The sequence below is a fragment of the Penaeus monodon genome, chromosome 13, assembly GCF_015228065.2.
Source record: "Penaeus monodon isolate SGIC_2016 chromosome 13, NSTDA_Pmon_1, whole genome shotgun sequence".
Classification (NCBI taxonomy): Eukaryota; Metazoa; Arthropoda; class Malacostraca; order Decapoda; family Penaeidae; genus Penaeus; species Penaeus monodon.
Genome location: NC_051398.1, coordinates 38,477,164 through 38,489,512, shown reverse-complemented (window position 1 = coordinate 38,489,512; position 12,349 = coordinate 38,477,164). Strand labels below are relative to the sequence as shown.

General features: G+C 33.6%; 1 protein-coding gene across 1 annotated transcript; it reads left to right on the top strand.

Annotated features, from left to right (window-relative positions):
• Positions 1 to 4,291: 4,291 nt before the first annotated feature.
• Positions 4,292 to 12,042, top strand: LOC119580310 (ras suppressor protein 1-like). Its single transcript, XM_037928390.1, has 7 exons — positions 4,292 to 4,468; positions 8,546 to 8,717; positions 8,987 to 9,108; positions 9,387 to 9,469; positions 9,648 to 9,762; positions 9,940 to 10,072; positions 10,307 to 12,042. Exons 1-7 carry the CDS (start codon positions 4,360 to 4,362, stop codon positions 10,401 to 10,403), a joined length of 831 nt encoding a protein of 276 aa, XP_037784318.1. The 5' UTR covers positions 4,292 to 4,359; the 3' UTR covers positions 10,404 to 12,042.
• Positions 12,043 to 12,349: the final 307 nt, after the last annotated feature.

The following is a 12,349-nucleotide window of genomic DNA, read 5'->3' as shown; positions in this document are numbered from 1 at the left end:
CCACGTATTATAATTCATTCATTTTGAACCAAGACTCATTTCAGTATTGAAGTAAGATTTAAGGACATCTATCATCAAGTAATCAGGTCTTTGTCAGCTTAAAAGTGAGACGCCGCATTCAAGAAGTCAAGGAAGTATTTTAATCAGGTAATTTTGTTTTTCATAGCTTGCATCTCTCTCTCTCACTCCCTCTCTCTCTCTCTCTCTCTCTCTCTCTCTCTCTCTCTCTCTCCTCTCCTCTCTCTCTCTCTCTCACTCCCTCTCTCTCTGTGTCTCTCTCTCTCTCTCTCTCTCTCTTCTCTCTCTCTCTCTCTCTCTCTCTCTCTCTCTCTCTCTCTCTCTCTCTCTCTCTCTCTCTCTCTCTCTCTCCTCTCTCTCTCTCCTCTCCTCTCTCTCCTCTCTCCCTCCCTCCCCTCCTCTCTCTCTCTATCTATCTATCTATCTATCTTTCATTCTTTCTTTCTAGCTAGTTTGTTAATAAAGAATAGAAATTTAGATCATCCTTTTTTTCTGTATCTCCTAAGAATATTATTTTCTGTGTAATAACAGAGAAAAGTAATATTTTGTCGAGTAACTCTTTTTCCATTATCATTTTTCTCCTTTCGTCACCGCTCTATTGTTTTACTTCCTTTTCGCTGTTTTATTCTTCAACTTCCTTTTTCCTCGTTTTACTTCTTGCTCGTCCTCTGGCTCTTCATTTTTTTTTCTTTCTTTTTTTTCTTGCATGATAATCTAAGCATTATCAGTATTTTTGAATAACCATACTTTTCCCTTCTCGTTTTAGGCATGCTCGTTAATTTTATTCGTTCTGATAGAGTTACGAAGATATGAATGTGCTTTTCATAGGCAGTACAGTTGGTAAATCATGCTGTGTGATGGCAATTAATTAAGATCAGGGCTATTGGTAGTGGATGCAGTGGTATTATTATAGAATAATCGAAACCAGAAACGACGAGAGTGGAGCATACATGATACTGAACATCGTATAATGAATAACATTTAACATGTATAATTACAAAGGTTTTTTCTTAGACTTGTATACATGCATAGAATTCTACATCAACATTTCTAAATCTTCTTTAAAAGGTCATGAGACACTAGGTTATATATATATATATATATATATATATATATATATATATATATATATATATAATTTTTTTTTTTTTTTTTTTTTTTTTTTTTTTTTTTTTTTTTTTTTTTTTTTTTTTTTTTTTTTTTTTTTTTTTTTTTTATACGGCAGGTTCATGTCTGAGCCGCCGTGGTCACAGCATGATACTTGATTGTAGTTTTCATGTTGTGATGCTCTTGGAGTGAGTACGTGGTAGGGTCCCCAGTTCCTTTCCACGGAGAGTGCCGGTGGTACCTTTTAGGTAATCATATCTCTCTATGACACACCAGCACTGACTTGGGCTGGCTTGGCCACCCAGTGGCTAGATAGGTAATCGAGGTGAAGTTCCTACCTTATATATAGGTAGATATAATTTAATAACAATCATGAGAAACTGCAATGCTACGACGTATACAATTAAATCAGTTATGGATGAAAATATAACGCTAGTAATAGAAAACGAAGAGCGCTGGTTATGAGAGAAAATATTTTTAAGGGACAACTAATAAAAAATGGCTGAAAAAGTGTCATGTCAATAACGGACGAAAGAATCAGCAGACATTTTGATAAAAAGAAACCAAAACACATTTCCTCCCCATGAAAATTCGTAGACCATAGAATATGGTCGGCATCGGCAATATAAGTAATAATTTCTGTAGGAAAAGTCAAGTGGGGTTGACTGTATTTGTTTAATTTTGTAGTTTAAGATATTCTCTGTGGATCTCATATCTCGTAAGAACTTAATAAACTCTCAGAAGCCTGAGAGCTGTAGCATAAAGTAGCATGATCGGATTTCTCGAGAATGCGACCACAAAAGTTCTGAATGGATACAGGATTTACTGGCAGTTTTTTTTTTTTTTTTTTTTTTTTTTTTTTTTTTTTACGGTTGGTTCATGTTTGAGCCGCCGTGGTCACAGCATGATACTTAATTGCAGTTTTCATGTTGTGATGCTCTTGGAGTGAGTACGTGGTAGGGTCCATTGTAGTTTTCATGTTGTGAGTGCCGGGGTTACCTTTTTAGGTAATCAACTGGCAGTATACTTGTGTGTATATATATATGTGTGTGTGTGTGTGTGGGTGCGGGTGTGTGTGAATATATACACATGTATATGTGTATATATACACAAATGTGCATTTCTGTATATATGCACACTCATATATGTGTATGAATATGTGTATATATACATGCATATATATATATATATATATATATATATATATATAATATTATATATATATATATATATTATATATGTATATACATATATATGTATATATATATATATATACATATATGTGTGTATAAAAATACATAAAAATGTGGTTTTTATATACATATTATGGTTTTGCATAATACATATATATGTGGGTATTATATACATATATATGTGTGATAATTTATACTATAATGTGTGTGTGTATATATATATACATATATATGTTTTGTGTATATACATATATATGTGTGTTATATATATACAAATATTGTTTTTGGATAATATAATATTATGTGGTATATATATTAATATACATATATAGTGTGTATATATATATACAATATATGTGTGTATAAATTATATACAATATATGTGTGTATATAATACATATTATTGTGTAAAAATTTACATATATAGTGTGAAAATTATACATAATTGGTATATACATATATAAATTAATAAAATTATATAATATATATATAATATGCATTATATAAATATAAATTATTATAATATGTATATAAAATATTTATATATATATTAATTTTTATATATATATTGTTGTGTTGTGTTTTGTGTGTGGTGTGTGGGGGTTGCGTTGGTGTGTGTGTGTGTGGGGGTTATATGTGTGTGTGTGTGTGTGGTTTATATTACATATATGTGTGTGTGTGTAATAATGTGTGTGTGTATTGTATATATAGGGATATATTATATATATATATATATGTATTATATATATGTATATATATGTATATATATATAAAACTATATTTTATATTATTAATATATATATATAAATTAATATCATAATTTATATATTATAGTTATATATAGTATATTAAAAATTTAATATATACATGTATATATATGTTATATATGATGTTGTTTTTATATTTTTTATATAATATAAATACTATATATTTTTATGTATACCATATATATATAAAAATTATATATATTTTATATATATAATAATATATATAAATTTTGTTAATAATTATATGTTTTAATATGTGCTTTTAAAATTTATATATATTATATATAATATATATGTATATTTATGTATATTTAATATTTTTTTTTGTGTGTGTGTGTGTGTGTTGTGTGTGTGTGTGGTGTGTTGTGTGTTATACAAAATTATAAGGCCGCGGTGGCCGAGGGTTTTTAAGGCATCGGATCAAGACTGTCACGACGGAAATCTAGTTCGAGGGTTCGAGTCACCGGCCGGCGCGTTGTTCCCTTGGGCAAGGAACTTCACCTCGATTGCCTACCTAGCCACTGGATGGCCAGGCCAGCCCAAGTCAGTGCTGGTCCCAAGCCCGGATAAAATAGAGAGAATGATTACCTAAAAGGTAACACCGGCACTCTCCGTGGAAAGGAACTGGGGACCCTACCACGTACTCACTCCAAGAGCATCACATGAAAAACTACAATTAAGTATCATGCTGTGACCACGGCGGCTCAAACATGAACCTACCGTTAAAAAAAAAATACATACATACATACATACATATATATATATATATATATATATATATATATATATATATATATATATATATATATCTGTGTGTGTGTGTGCGTGTGCGTGTGCGTGTGCGTGTGCGTGTGCGTGTGCGTGCGTGTGTGTGTGTGTGTGTGTGTGTGTGTGTGTGTATAAAACTAACGCCAATACTTTTGCAATAGAATATACACACTCTTCTTGAGAAATATATCACAGTACAGACGCCTCCGTTTCCTCTGCTGTAGTCAAAAACAAATCTCGTGGTCCCTACAAAATCAGGAATACCAACATAACTTACCATATCATTCTCCTCATACACAGTACCTGCAACATCATACGTATCTCACAAAGCATACGCCAACAGAACTCCCTACAAAAGTGAATGCATAATCCTGTTCCAAATCACTCTCTCAAAAGATATGTTTTGATAAGCGGTTGTCGGCCCTGATTGCTATTTCCGAGAGCCAAGCAGTCACCGAAGGAGAGCCAAGGCGATAGGAAGTGGGCGTGTCACCCTCTCTACGAAAATGTCTAAAGCAGCGAGGAAGGCGTTGGATGAGGCGAGGGAGACTGGCAATCCCGAGCTGGATTTGCAGGAAAAGCAGATTACCTCGTTAGAAGACCTCCCTGGACTTTGTAAGTGGCGAGAAAATCGTGTTTTTCTAACCAGGTGTAGCACTGGCTTTGCCCTTTTTCCTTTTCTCGCTCCGTCTGCTCGTTCCTATTTCATTTCTTCTTCTTTTTATGAAATGGTGGTGTGGTAAGCCCAAGAGGAGCCTTTAGTAAGTGTTTTTTTTAATTACTGTTATTCATAAAAAGACATTTATCTAAAGGTGAAACTGTAACCTATATATGTCTTAATTACGAGGGTGTGACTCCCCTGTTAAATCTTGTGAGTCATGAGTTAAGAATATGTCATTATAGGTCTCTTTACTAAGCTTATTTGGGCTAATTCTGAAGTATTTAAGGGTGAAACCTATTCTGTGTTTTGAAAGCATAACAAAATCGAGTGTGTTCAGATTAATGATAATCCTCATTGTCTAAGTTTTTATGTTATTCAGCACATTCAAGATAAGGTTAATTTTTTGTTTCACGCAGAAATTCAGCCTTGCTATTATTATTCCTTGTTTCAATTATCCACATTGTAATATACATGAATCTTTTGTTATCTTTCATCATAAATGATATAAATGAAAGTATTGGTAACTTGATGATTGACTTTAAAAGTCCCAATTACTCCAGCCACTCCTGATATATAAACCGATAACTTTCCTGACCAGGAAGTTTCACCCCCAGACACCACACTGTCACTGTATTTCCCTATTGGGGGCTCTACCCCAAACCCCGACCCACTCACCATGTACATACTCTCCAAACGGCATTTGTTTTTCTTGTAAATGCATGCCAGAGTATTACATGGTGCTCAACTTTCTTATTTTCAAATTGGGAAGGAAATACCTTATATGAAAAGTGTCTATTGTCTGTCATTCTATCCATTCCATAAATGTTTACCTTGTGCTATATGGCTGTGTAACAGTTATTCAAGGTGTAATATGCATGAATCTGTTGTTGGTTTCCATTGTAAATGTTACAAGTCTCTCTGACTCCAGCCACACCATGGAATCTACAAACATTGCTATGTGAACCATAAACATTCTTAACCCAAAGACTTCACCCTCAAACCTGCACCCAACTGCTGAGGAATGTAGTGTAGTTTTTCTTTATGACAGTGTCATTAGATTTCCCCAGTCTTAGTGCTATCATTATATAAATGGATACCAAATCATTACATATTGTTCAACTTTCTTAATAACAAAGGAAATACTATAGATGAAATGTTTCTTATTTTCATCCTTCTATCCAAATGGCCGTGTGAAACTGAAAATATTCCCTTTTTTCTTTTAATTACATTGGCTATGTTTTGTTAAAACCAACAAACAATCTTTGATCTCTGGTGGAAGACCCATAGTCTGAACTGCTCTTGGCTTCCTATTAAGAAATCACCTGTCTTTATGCTGTTGGTGCTCCAGCAAAGACCAATAGATCTCTAACACATGGTTTTGCCAAAATCGAGCAGTGGTTCTGAGCCTTTTTACATTCACATTTACATTTTACATTTCTCAAACTTCCACTACCTCTCCAGCATCAGTTATTCCATTTGTTATCTTTCTAACAACATATATTTAGACAGAGAAAGAAAATATACAAAATTATTCAGCAGTCTTTATAAACTGTATTTTGCTAAAGGTAGTACAATATTCCTTGAAGACATTGTTTCATAGTATATTCTTAATATATCTGTAGAGAAACATAATAAATTGGGTACAGTTTTAGTGCATGCTAATCAGACTTTCATAACTGAAAATAGTAAATGGAATTGACAGGTTGATGATATATAAAAAGCTCTTTTGACCTTCATTCTTCACTGGTAAACAGTCAATTCCATGTCCTCTGGCATGTCTTGGGGCTCCATTAACTTGTTCCTTTGGCTTCCCAAAAGGACTGTCTAAAGAGAACTGCAGATTTTGTTGCAGGAGTAGAAGAGGAATGATTTCAGTTACAGCTGAAACTGCTGGATATAAGCCTGTCTACTCCCCACAGCCACATTTGTGACATTCACAGAGAGTTCATTGCTCCTCGTTTCTTTCCATCTCTCATCTTAAATCTGTTAAGACCAATCCCTCACCCTGATGCCTGCTATGCAAGAATGTCTAGTATTCCACCTGCACAATATCATAACATTCACAAACATCCTTGTCAATGAAACATTTGCAGACTTGTTACTGAAACACAATGACTTTTACTCATAGTGGTTTGAATAATACATCCAAATACTATAGTTATAATAGTTGCTAACTACAAAAGCCCCAGTGTTATATGTAGGTATGTATTAAATTACTTAGTACCTGACATCAAAAGAAGAAAATTAAATGTTAGTTATTTTACACAAGAAAAGAATATATCATGTACTCACTACTGGTAACCTAATATTTTCCATCAGTGTTGATTTTAACTACTGTAGCAAGTGCTAGTTAGGTTTAGCAGATTGCTGGGTACATGCACTGTCCAATGTGATTTTGTTTAATTTGGCTTTAGAAGTACCTAATCATTGAAGCCTACCTGATCCCACCTGTTTACCCCATTTCTGAGTTTTCTGTTTTCTTCTTCCTCCTCCTCCTCCTCTTTCATTCTCTCTCTCTCTCTCTCTCTCTCTCTCTCTCTCCCTCTCCCTCTCTCCCTCTCTCCCTCTCTCCCTCTCTCCCTCTCTCCCTCTCCCTCTCCCTCTCCCTCTGTCTGTCTGTCTGTCTGTCTCCCTCCCTTCCATTTCAGCCTCAAATACTGTGTTCTATGTGCATGTATTTATTTGTTATGTTTTTAATGTTGATTCGTGTTTGAATATAGTCCATGCATTCGTTAGAACTGCTTTGGTCACAAATATCATCATTATAATCATCATTACAGAAATAATAAGCCAATCATTTCTTACAATTTTGGTGATGATAATAACAGCAATAGCATCATGCGTTAGCGACAACAGTGTTAATAATAATGGCAGAATATCATAGTAAGAGTTATGCTATTAGCAAAATTACTGCTGTTACTACTGTTGCAATATTGCTAAAATATAGATTAAGAAATAATAGTGATAATAATTATTCAAATAATAAGAATAATAGTTCTACATGTTGCTCCAAATTATTGTAACTTACCATTAGTAAACCGAAGACAAGACTGAGCGACAACATCAAAGATATTTGCGGGTTGTTGATGGTACAAGCGGAAAGAAAAGCACAAGATCGAGTTGAGTGGCGAAGGATGGTGGAGAGGTCCACGGCTGCTCAAACATGAGCATACCGTTATTGATGATGATTATTACTAAACATAAAAACCTCTTTCCTGAAATTCAGTACATAGGGTAAGTAGGTAGGTCAGGTAAGCCAAGAAGCTGACTCTGGTAACTAGCCATTTCTGAAGCCATCTTTGTGTGAGCAGTATTAATAAACAGAACACAGTGGACACACTGTATGCTCTCAATATCAATGCGATGATAAGTTGAAAGTCAAGATAGTGAATCACTTTAGAGTATTTAAATTCTTACTGGAAAATTCTTAGGGATTCTTGAGTTATATGCAGATAGATGATTTTAATGAGCATTTTTCATACTATGTAAATCAGATAATCTACTTAACCCATTGGATGTGGGTGACATTGTCTGCTCAATGAAAAAAGTCTATAATCATATTGACATAACATAACCATTGACAAATATAGAATTCAGATATGGCAAAACTGAAAAAAAAAAATGGGCCAATGGTTTTGCAAAGAGGATGAAAGGTCCTGAGAGAGTCACCACTCAGGGAAGCTTAGTCTTCAAATTTTGATCTACAAACATGCTGCAAGGTACACAGATCCAACAGTTTACTGAAAAATGTTCTGCCTTATACATAGGTCTGTAATTCATATGGTGTAATTTTATATATAAGAGTGTTTACAGTACTCTTGTATACTTGCCTGTTCATATAATTTCAGAGGCAAGTGAAGACATTTATTTTATTAACTACCATCTGTAGACAAGAATAGATGAATATACACATATATCTCATCCATACATGAGAAAGTGTATTTCTGGGGAAATGACGGTTCTAATTTGTGAGTATCAAAAAATACAGTTTTGACTTTTTTACTTATTTTTTTTATTTATTACTTTTACAGTGTCTCTGGAGCACATTACTAGATTGACACTAACACACAATCGCCTGACTAAAGTTCCTGCAGCCATCGCTAATCTAATCAATCTTGAAATCTTGAATCTCTTCAACAACATCATTGAGGAACTGCCAACATCCATCTCTTCCCTCAACAAACTCCGCATCCTTAATGTTGGGTAAGCTTTTGTGTTTGCATTGAGTGGATTCGTATTTTGTGTTTAGATTTATTTTCAACACTATGTACTTGTTTGTAAGTAGCAGAATTTCTTTAGATTTTGTTTGTTAATAAATTGACAAGCTTATTGATATAAGTATTATATATATCATGTGAAGGCAGCACACATCATCCAACAAATGGTAATCTTCCTGTGGTAGGTGTGCTTTGTTTGATTTTGTACATTGATATATATATATATATATATTTCCCCCCCCCCCTACCTCTCAGAATGAACCGATTAGACGAGTTGCCAAGGGGATTTGGCTCCTTCCCTGTGCTCGAGGTCTTGGACATCACCTACAATAATATCTCAGAGGGAGATTCACTGCCAGGCAATTTCTTTATGCTTGGTAAGTTAAAGACTGGAAGTACTGTTTTTTATGTTCCTGTGTAAGGCAAAGAGTGCAGTCAGAATAATGGAGAGGGAAAATTATCAGGACTCACAGTTCCTGTCTATTCCCACTAGGTCAATATGTATTTATTGGTTTAGTTGGGAGATTATCTTGACATGTGAATTTCACTTGCAGATCTTACCAATTTATCTTAAAGGAAATGTTGACAGAGGAATTTAAAATATTTATTGTATATGCAGATGCATCTACTAATTATTTACTCTTCTTCATGCCAGAGTCATTAAGGGCACTGTATATGGGCGATAATGATTTTGAGTACATTTCTCCTGAAATCAAGAATTTGAAGAACTTGCAGATTGTAAGTTTTAATGTACCTACCATATTTCTTGATATCTTTGGATTTTGATTTGTCTTAAGCACTTCATTGGAGATAAAAACTTTTACACCTTTCTAAATAATAATTCAATAGTGTAACAACATTAGCATGCATGTAGAAGGTAAGCTTGTTTCAGCTCGGTCTCAATTATTCCCTACAGCTTTCCCTGCGAGACAATGACCTGATAGTGGTCCCCAGGGAAATTGGTGAGCTGACACGCTTAAGAGAGTTGCACCTTCAGGGAAATCGCTTGGAGGTTCTTCCTCCAGAAGTTGGTAAAGAACCCTTCTATAATTACTATTATTAATATTAAAAGAAATATGTCAGTTACATATGTAGTAGAGAATATATTGAACCACAGAATGTAAACAGGAATAACTTTAGTGGTAAAGTCAAGTTGTGTAGTTAGACTAACCATTCATCATTTTAAAACAATGAATTTTCTTATCTAGGTCACCTGGATCTGTTGGGCACAAGATCTTGTTTGCGTCTAGAAGGTAATCCTTGGGTACCAATGATTGCTGATCAACTCCTCCTTGGACCTTCCCATGTGATGGATATGCTGCGTAATGAATCATACAAGTTGTGAGTGTACATATGCAACTTATCATGGAACATTTTGCAAGATAATTTGGTTGTCCTTAATAGCTAATGGATTATGAGAAATATTTTCTCCACCATTTTAATTTTAGGAATTTAATTTTGTATACTTTGTTCCTATAGTAAACCTATTTCTTTTAAAAGGAGTCTGTTATTGAGTTTCTTTTATGCCTGTCTAACCTTCCCATATATTTAAATTTATCTGCACTACCTTCACAGTGTGTACCAGCGACACATTTCATCTGGAAGCCAGCCACCCCCAAAGAATTTTGAAGCCAAGAACAGGAAGATTTCAAGAAAGAGGGATGTAGCATAAGGTTTCCATGCACAAATGGTGCTCATCTTGCAGTACCTTGGATACTTTACTTCATTTATGTTCCAGAGCTTTATAATGCCTTAATATATGTAGCTTTAACATTTTTATTTAATTTTTAAAAAAATGTGCAATTAAAGTGTACATTGTACTGTTTTGATTTCTGGAATGCATTATGCCTAAAGTTACCTGCCATTTTAGGGAACATTTTCTCTCCTGTTTATTGATACCTTCTAGATGATTTTAAGTATGTCATTCATGAAAAGTAGAGTAATATACTTTGATCATTCATGTTCATTATTGAATAGCTAATTATGAAGATGTATCAAGGAACTTTACTACAAGGATATGTTGACATTATGCAAGTTATGTTATTTACCAAAATCTACATTGAGGTTTGAACAAAATAGTGCCTGATGTGAAATACTTCATAATCCAGTTTTACCTTTTACAGGAAGATAGACAGATTCTCAGATATCTTGAGCTAAAACAATTTCTTTGGGCAATCAATTCAGAAATAGGTTTTATTCACATGTTTATATAAAAAGGCATTGATTTGTTTCAAACTTAAAATGTGAGATAATGATAAATGGTGACATTCTTTCAATAATAGAATAGTTTATGCAAATGTTCTAGATTCTTCTCTTATATTAGGTTTGTTTGTACTAATTGAATGCAGTCCATGTCTGGTTTATATCCCAGTCATGTAAAGCAGTTCTAGAAGTATTCAAGGAATAAAAATGCTAAAGTGATGTGTGATTAACCAGTAATATTTCTTAACTTGCTAAATTTATCATTGATATACGTGTTTGGTGCTATCATCCTAAATAAATAATTTCATGAAATCATCAAAACCTTTGGAAAGTTGCATTTACTAGAACTTTTAGTGCCTTTTACATCTTGAAAAAAAAATTTAGAAGTGCCTTTTGTTAAAAATGTTTGTTAGTGGTGCAAGGAGACTCCATACTGGAACTTCTTTTTATATGGTCTATAATTATTTGTTAATGTGAATTTTCTTAATCTCATAATTTTAAAAATGTATGAGTAAAGCCATCATTCATGTACAGATTTAAAGAACTTTTTGTAATGTAAACATTGAGCTACAGGAATTTTTTTGTATGTCAAACTTTTCCATTTTACGTTCAGTATTACTTGATAGTGCACAAAATACAGCCTTATACCAGTACCATGTGGTATCAGAAATTACCACAGGATTAAGTTATACCAAATGTGTTCAAGATAGTCTTTAATAATAGTTGCCGGTTGTACCTAATTGTCTTGACTTAAATTATATGCTCTCTCTATTTTTAGATATATTTATGAGAACACAAATGCATCAAGAATGTTTAATTAATTCAGTTATTCATTAAAAAGGTTGCTTATTCAGCTTGCAAAAAAATTCCCTGGGAATCCTAATTGTTACATGGTGGTAATTGATATTATATTATCAATGGTTGTACAATGATATTAGAACAATTGAATTACTTTAATGAAAGGTCAGAGGTGATATACCAGGTTTTACCATAAGACTACTGTCGAGATATTTTCTGTTTTTATCAGTATTCATTAATTTGCTTTTATTGTTACAAAATGTATTTTAATAATGCATAAAAAGTGCCAAAGTAAACTTACTAGAAAATAATATTGTTTTATTGTCCATTGTTATTATTAATGCCCTCCTAATCCCTTGCTCGTTGTCATGGGGCGTAGGAGGCGGGGACTGAGGGCCTATATGTAGAGCATCACCCATGCCTTAGACCTCAGCTCTTGCTTCAACTAATTTTGCAGGGTCTTTTCTTCTCCCCCTTTCATTTTCCTTCTCTTCATCCCCGTTTCCTGTTCAGTTTTCCTAATCGTTAACTTCTTTTAACCCTTTTCACCACATTACTTCTCATAATGCTTTGATGTCTAGCACATTTGTTTGTTTTGACCATTGACCATTCTGGAAA